General features: G+C 40.4%; 1 protein-coding gene across 2 annotated transcripts in view; it reads left to right on the forward strand.

The window, feature by feature from the left end:
* Nucleotides 1-4,927, forward strand: part of Kansl2 (KAT8 regulatory NSL complex subunit 2) — a 20,577-nt gene extending 15,650 nt beyond the window's left edge. For both annotated transcript variants that reach the window (XM_013018785.1, XM_013018786.1), the window contains 2 exons: nt 3,581-3,700; nt 4,193-4,927. In XM_013018785.1, coding sequence (XP_012874239.1) covers nt 3,581-3,700; nt 4,193-4,315 — 243 coding nt within the window. In that variant the 3' untranslated portion in view covers nt 4,316-4,927. The remainder of the gene's footprint in view (nt 1-3,580; nt 3,701-4,192) is intronic.
* Nucleotides 4,928-7,365: the final 2,438 nt, after the last annotated feature.

Below are 7,365 nucleotides of genomic sequence, written 5' to 3' on the forward strand. Positions count from 1 at the left end.
CTCTTCAGCTCAAGGCGAGCGCTCTACCACTTGAGCTACAGCGCCACTTCCGGTTTTCTGGTGGTTTATTGGAGATAGGAGTCTCACGGTCTCTCCTGCCTGGGCTGGCTTTGAACCGAGATCCTCAGATCTCAGTCTCCTGAGTAGCTAGGATTACAGGTGTGAGCCACCAGCGCCCGGCTACAACTGCTTTTTTTCCAATCTGTTCATCTTTCACTTTGACAAGAGTTGAAAATTTTATTTGTTTATTTGTCAGTTATGGGACTTGAACTCAGGGCTTGGGGTCTGTCCCTCAGCTGTTCAGCTCAAGGCTAGCACTCTACCACTTGAGCCACAGCACCACTTCTGATTTTCTGGAGTTTAACTGGAGATAAGCGTCTCATAGGCGTTCCTGCCCCAGCTGGCCTTGAACTGTGGTCCTCAAATCTCAGCCCCCTGAGTAGCTAGGATTACAGGTGTGAGCCACTGGCACCAAGTGAAAATTTCAGTTTTAAAAAAGTCAAATTTATGAATTTTTCATTTCACATATAACTTTTTTGGTGTTATATCTAAGTTTTGTCTTATTTAAGTTCAAGATTTTATTTTTTTGGTCTTAAACTTCTGCAATATTAAATTTGTATTTAGATCTATGGTACTAGGCTATATGCAGTATAGGAGGGTGTAGGTCCCGGTTCATATTTTTGCAAAATGGATGGCCATTTGTTTCAACACTTGGTTTCAATGAAAAGTCAACAGATAAAAAAATTTGGTTTATTAAAATAAAAATTAGTATTTATTAAAATTTTTTTTATTGTAAAGATACTGTACAGCGGGGTTACAGTTACATGAGTAAGGTAAAGAGTACATTTCCTGTCGAGCATTGTTACCCCCAAGAATTTGTATTTTATTTATTTATTTGGTCTGGTTGTGGGAGGGACCTGAATTCTGGGCCTGGGCGCTGTCCCTCAGCTCTTCAGCTCAAGGCTAGCACTCTACCACTTGAGCCACAGCGCCACTTCTGCCCGGCTTTTGTTTTTTCTGCTTATGTGGTGCTGAGGAATCGAACCCAGGGCCTCATACATGCAAGGCAAGTGCTACCTTCCCAGCCCAAGAATTTGTATTTTACAAAACAAAATGAGGACTGTAAAAATGGCAACTTGATTAGCTTTTGCAAATCATCTATGTGTGAGTGAGCATCCTGCTCTGCCTGGGGCTTCTGGATATTTCATAGAAATAAGTTTCTATTTGTGGCATTTAAATGGAATATACCATGAGGGACATTTATGTAGAAAGTCTTAGGTAGACATATTTCCAATTTTCCATTTCCTTTTGTTTGTATTTAGGAGCGGGTTATTTTTTGAATGAATTTGAGGTCCTATAGAAGTCAACTTTTGATATTTAAACTTGTGTGTTGGTCCTGTAGTAAAGCTATTTTCAGATTAATCTGGCCTGCAAAAAGACTAAATTTGATGAAGTATTATTACAGTTTTTGATATATTATTACATTTTCTTTTGTGAGCTGACTAAAACAACAAATTTATCCCTTAAAAGTCCCATTACTTGGCTAAGCCCTACTTGTGGCATAGATTTTTCTTTCTTTTTTTTTTTTTAAACATATAGTTGTACAAAGAAGTTCCCATTCTACAAATCAGTATATGAATACAAAGTGTCTGACAACATTGTCACTCATTGCTCATAACCAATCCCTTCTCTCACTTTTATTTTAGATTGGGATTAGGTGATTACATAAATTTCACATATTTCACAGTATTATGGAATAGTGATACTTAAAGCCACAAACATATTTTAGCCTTGTGGCATAGATTTTTCAAAGAATATATGAGAAGTAGCTTTTTGATTTTTATTGTTTTTTGAGAATCTTAAATTCTGTTTTTGTATGTTTACTAATTGTGCCAGGGCTTGCTTTGAACTCTAACCTGTTGCCTTTAGCTCTTGAGTAGCTGGGATTACAGATGTACCATCACACCTGGTCTTTACTGACTTAAAAAAATACTTCAATTGGCAGAATTAAGTATTTTATTTCAAATGCTTGGATTTGAAGTATGTGCCACTGCATTCAACCTATTTTAATTTTTTCTGGGGGGGAGGTGCTAGTATTAGGATTTTAAGTGCTTTTGCTTGTTCAGCTTGTTTGCCTAATTTACATTGTACTACTTGTGCCATGCCTCCAGCTTGTTTTTTGTTGTTGTTTATTTTGGAGATGAAGTCTAAAGGAATTTTCTGCCTTTGTTGGCTTCAGGCTTCAATTCTCTGGCTCTCAGCCCCCTTGGTAGCTGGGATTTACAAGCATGAGCTGCCAATATATGTTTTTAATTACATTTATTTCAAGCTTTAATCAGGACTACAAAAGCATAAACTAAGCTTGTGAAGTTAAATGATTAGAAATATAGTTTTAATAAAGTAGATTTTGCACAAGAGAGTCAAAAACATTTTTTGGTTAGGAAAGGTTAACACTACATTTAGCAATGGTGTGAAAATTAGGTTCTGTTGTTTGAGCCTTCGCACTTTCTTAGGCCCTGAATCAAGACCAGTGCTTGCTGTAGCTACTGGTTTCAAACAGGAGCCTAGAGTAATATCTTTCTTTGGTCTGTGGGCTATTCATTGTTGCAGTGAGAATGGCCCATTTGTAGGGAAGAAACATAGTGTGGAATATATAATATCTTCTCCCCTCTCCCTTTTAGATAGAACAGTTGAAATGTTATGTTTAAGAACCAGAGATTCTGTGGGGAAAGAGACTTAACCAAAACAGTACACCTAGTTTTTTCTTCTCCCTTGCTCACTCTTTGCTCTTACTCATTAGCTTTGTGGTTGCTTGGATATTGATTTTGAATGGCCTCATTGCTGTTTCATTTAATGAAATTAACACTTCAGTTATATTAAGTAACTTTAATAGATTTATCATGAATAAACTTAGATGTTGACTACAATTAGCCTCAGAGGGATTTAAAAAAATGGTTTATTGCGGTAAAATATACGCAACAGAATTTGCTATTTTTAACTGGACAGTTCCTTGGTATTATAAATATTCAGTGTTGGGGGCTGGGAGGAGGATGGGAAGGGATGGGAAGGGGAAACAAAGGAGGAGGCTACAATGCTTGATAAGAAATGTACTCATTATCTTGCCCATGTAATTGTAACCCCTCTGTACAGTATTTTCACAATAAAAAAAAATGACAAAAAAAAATTCAGTGTTTGGGGCTGGGAAGGTGGCTCACTGGTAGAGTGCTTGCCTCGCATGCATGAGGCCCTGGGTTCCATTCTTTAACTCCAATAAGCAGAAAAAAGGCAGAGGTGGTGCTGTGGCTCCAGTGGTAAGGTGCTAGCCTTGAGCTGAAGAACGGAGGGACAGTGCCCAGGCCCAGAGTTCAGCCCCCACAACTGATTAAAAAAAATTCATTGTTCTTTGTAATTAGACAAAATTTTCAGTGTTTTGAATCTTGTCATTTGTTGAACAGTTTGGTAGGCCAAAGGTAAAGGAGGAGGGAATGAGAGTGGCCTGTGGTTGCTGAAGAATGTTTTACCTTTAGCTTATTGGCTTTCTTCATGTTGCTAATGGCAGGCTTTCCTCTTTCCTTCCTAGGATTTGGATGTTGTGGGGGATGGTATGCAGTGTCCTCCATCACCTTTGCTTTTTGACCCTTCATTAACCCTGGAAGATCATTCAATCAAAGAAATTGCTGAAGGCTCGGTGGATATTTTGGCAAGTATAGAACCCAGCTAGACTTCCTATATGTGGGCCCGTCTGGAGAGTTAGAATAGGACATAAATTTATTTAAATTAAAGGTGGAGACCAGGAGTCTGTTTTCTCAATTATACCTCGTAAGAGAGAGTTCATCACTGAATTATTTTCACCATAGATGTTGGTTGCCCTACTCAGAAGGTAGGTTACTAATGGCCCTGACTGAAGACCAGCAGTTAGTTATAGCTGTTGGTTTCAAGCAGAGGCCTAAAGGATTGTCTTCCTGTGGTTTGTTGGCTATTCTGGAACCTCAGTGGAGAATGGCTATTTGATTTGGAAGAAACAGTTCACAATTCCCTTTTCTACTTGGAGTGATTCAGAAATGACTTCTGATTCTGGGGTAGATAAGTCTTGGGAAAAGCAGTCTTGTTAGAACTGGGCACTGATGAATCAGATCCATGCCTCAGACCACAATGAATTAATTTCTAACAAAATTCCTTTGTTGTTTAATAGGGCCAAATACCAGTAGCTGGAGATGGTTGCAGATCCCAGGGATCTCGAAATTCTGAGAAAGCTTGTGCGCTGCTGCCTCAAAGTGGATTGGCTACTGCAAATGGGAAACCAGAACCCACTTGACAATTGACAGTTTGTTCTGGGAGCCATTTGACTTTGGTGGATTGAATTCCCATTCTTCTAATAAGTACTATTCACCTCTCACTAAACAAGGACAACGCAGACCACATTGTTTTTCTAGTGGTCGTAGTACAATAACTAAATATGAAACCAGATTTGGGAGAATGGACCAATAGTATTTAAAAAGTTACAAGTTTCTTTATAAGAAAGAGAGTTATTAATGCCTGTCTCTGGTGTTGAGTGAATATTTGGGACTATGCTTCAGGAAAAAACATCTTTGTAAAGGGGTTTCCTGTTGGGAGCAGGAGTTCACGTAGGTGGTTAGGTTGGGTAAGGTGTTTATGAACAGTTCCCTTGAGAATCTGGGGGCCCCACATGTCTGGTTATCTCTTACCTAAAGGCCTGTACTTCAGCCTTTCCTCACCTTCATTTAACTGTGCCATTAGAAGAACCCCTTTCCCAAGTATACTCCGGCTTCATGAGAAAAGCCCATAGGCGTAAACCATCTTTTAACTTAGGTAAATTGCTGTGTGGCTATCCTATGTAAAATATAATAAGAAATTATTGTATATAGTTTCTATTAAATGTTAAGATGTTATGCCTGAATTGAATGCATGATTTGTTTGTATTTGTCTTTCTTATTTTGGGGAGCCACTTCTAATGGGAAAAAGAAAATAGGACAAATAATATTTCTACCCCAGACAGTGAGTTTTTGAAGTAGCTCATTTTGTTTTTGATGATGAAGTAAAGACCTGGAAGAAGTAAATGAAAAGTGGGAGTTGCTTATTAAAGCCAACCAGTTGCAAATACCTTTCTTCTTTTTTTGTTCTTTCAAGTTAGTAAATGTTTATTGATATCCAACAGGAACATCTATGCATTTGATTATCACAACAGTGCATTATGTTGAATAGTGTCTTAAATGAATAACGTGTAAAGTTTAAACCATTATTAGAAAAGTAAGAATTACTTAAAGATGCTTTAGAAAAAATACTATTTAAAAAATTGATGCAGAAGGAATCCTTTTTTTGGTGTGCCAGTCCTAGGGCTTGAACTCAGGGCTTGGGTGCTCTCCTTGAGCTTCTTTGGCTAAAGGCTAGCACTCTACAAATTTGAGCCATGATGCCATTTCTGGCCATTTCTTGAGGTTATTGGAGATAAGAGTCTCATGGACTTTCCTGCCCAGGTTGGCTTACAACCGTGATCCATAGATCATGAGTAGTTAGGATTAGAGGTGTGAGCCACAAGCTATTGTTACAATTTTAAGTGTAATAACTGTTTTTCATGGATTTGTCCAGATTATTTTTCTTATTTAAGAATATGTTTTTTTGTTTTGTTTTTTAATTTGGTCTGTCATGGGGCTGAACTCTGGGCCTGGGAGCTGTCCCTCAGCTCTTCAGCTCAAAGTTAGCACTCTACCACTTGAGCTACAGCACCACTTCTGGCTTTTTTCTGGTGGTTTATTGCAGATAAGAGTTTCACGGACTTTCCTGCCTGGGCTGGCTTTGAACCGCGATTCTCAGATCTCAGCTTCCTGAGTAGCTAGGATTATAGGTGTGAGTCACAGGCACCCGGCAAGAATATGCACCTTAAGAAGGAGAAAACATGAAAAAGAATGTTCTTTGTTGATCGTGACAAGTTACCTGGAGCTATACAGATTATGGGGCAAGGCTGAGAATGTGGCTTAGTGATGCATTGAAGCCTTGGATCTGATTCCTCAGTACCACATACAAGAAAAAGCTGGGAGTGGTGCTGTGGCTCAAGTGTTAGACTGCTAGCCTGGAGCAAAAGAAGCTTAGGGACTGCCCAGTCTGAGTTCAAGCCTTAGAACTGGAGAAAAGAAAAGAAAGTACAGATTACAGAGCAGTAGTAGTCTCTGGGTAAATTTGTACAAGTTAAAGTGTCTTCATAGAAGTTGTGAGTCACAACATAAACTCACTTGGCTTGAGACAAGTACCAGAACAGCAGATGAGCAATTTAGAACCACCTACTTTAGTGGAGAGTAATAAAAAGTGGTCCTATTAAAGCATAAAAGGCCAGTTACATCTTCCTATTCACCAAGTTTAACAAAACCCACATAAAACATTTCTGAGGTAACTTGTCATCTTCCACAAGCCTATCATAAGTTTTTTCTTTGTGTGTGTGTGTGTGAGAGAGAGAGAGAGAGAGGGAGAGAGAGAGAGCTTAAGCCCAGGAGAGAGTTTAAGCCCAGGAGAGAGAGGGAGAGAGAGCTTAAGCCCAGGAGAGAGAGAAAGAGAGAGCTTAAGCCCAAGAGAGAGAGAGAGAGCGCGCTTAAGCCCAGGAGAGAGAGAGAGAGAGCGCGCTTAAGCCCAGGAGAGAGAGAGAGACCTTAAGCCCAGGAGAGAGAGAGAGAGAGCTTAAGCCCAGGAGAGGGAGAGAGAGCTTAAGCCCAGGAGGGAGAGAGAGCTTAAGCCCAGGAGAGAGAGAGCGCTTAAGCCCAGGAGAGAGGGAGAGAGAGCTTAAGCCCAGGAGAGAGAGAGAGAGCTTAAGCCCAGGAGAGAGAGAGAGAGAGCTTAAGCCCAGGAGAGAGAGAGAGAAAGAGCTTAAGCCCAGGAGAGAGAGAGAGCTTAAGCCCAGGAGAGAGAGAGAGAGAGAGAGCTTAAGCCCAGGAGAGAGAGAGAGAGAGAGAGCTTAAGCCCAGGAGAGAGAGAGAGAGAGCTTAAGCCCAGGAGAGAGAGAGAGAGAGAGAGAGAGAGAGAGAGAGCTTAAGCCCAGGAGAGAGAGAGAAAGAGCTTAAGCCCAGGAGAGAGAGAGAAAGAGCTTAAGCCCAGGAGAGAGAAAGAGAGAGAGAGAGCTTAAGCCCAGGAGAGAGAAAGAGAGAGAGAGAGCTTAAGCCCAGGAGAGAGAAAGAGAGAGAGAGAGCTTAAGCCCAGGAGAGAGAGAGAGAGAGAGAGCTTAAGCCCAGGAGAGAGAAAGAGAGAGAGAGAGCTTAAGCCCAGGAGAGAGAAAGAGAGAGAGAGCTTAAGCCCAGGAGAGAGAAAGAGAGAGAGAGAGCTTAAGCCCAGGAGAGAGAGAGAAAGAGAGAGAGCTTAAGC

Source organism: Dipodomys ordii, unplaced genomic scaffold (assembly GCF_000151885.1).
Source record: "Dipodomys ordii isolate 6190 unplaced genomic scaffold, Dord_2.0 Scaffold42, whole genome shotgun sequence".
Classification (NCBI taxonomy): Eukaryota; Metazoa; Chordata; class Mammalia; order Rodentia; family Heteromyidae; genus Dipodomys; species Dipodomys ordii.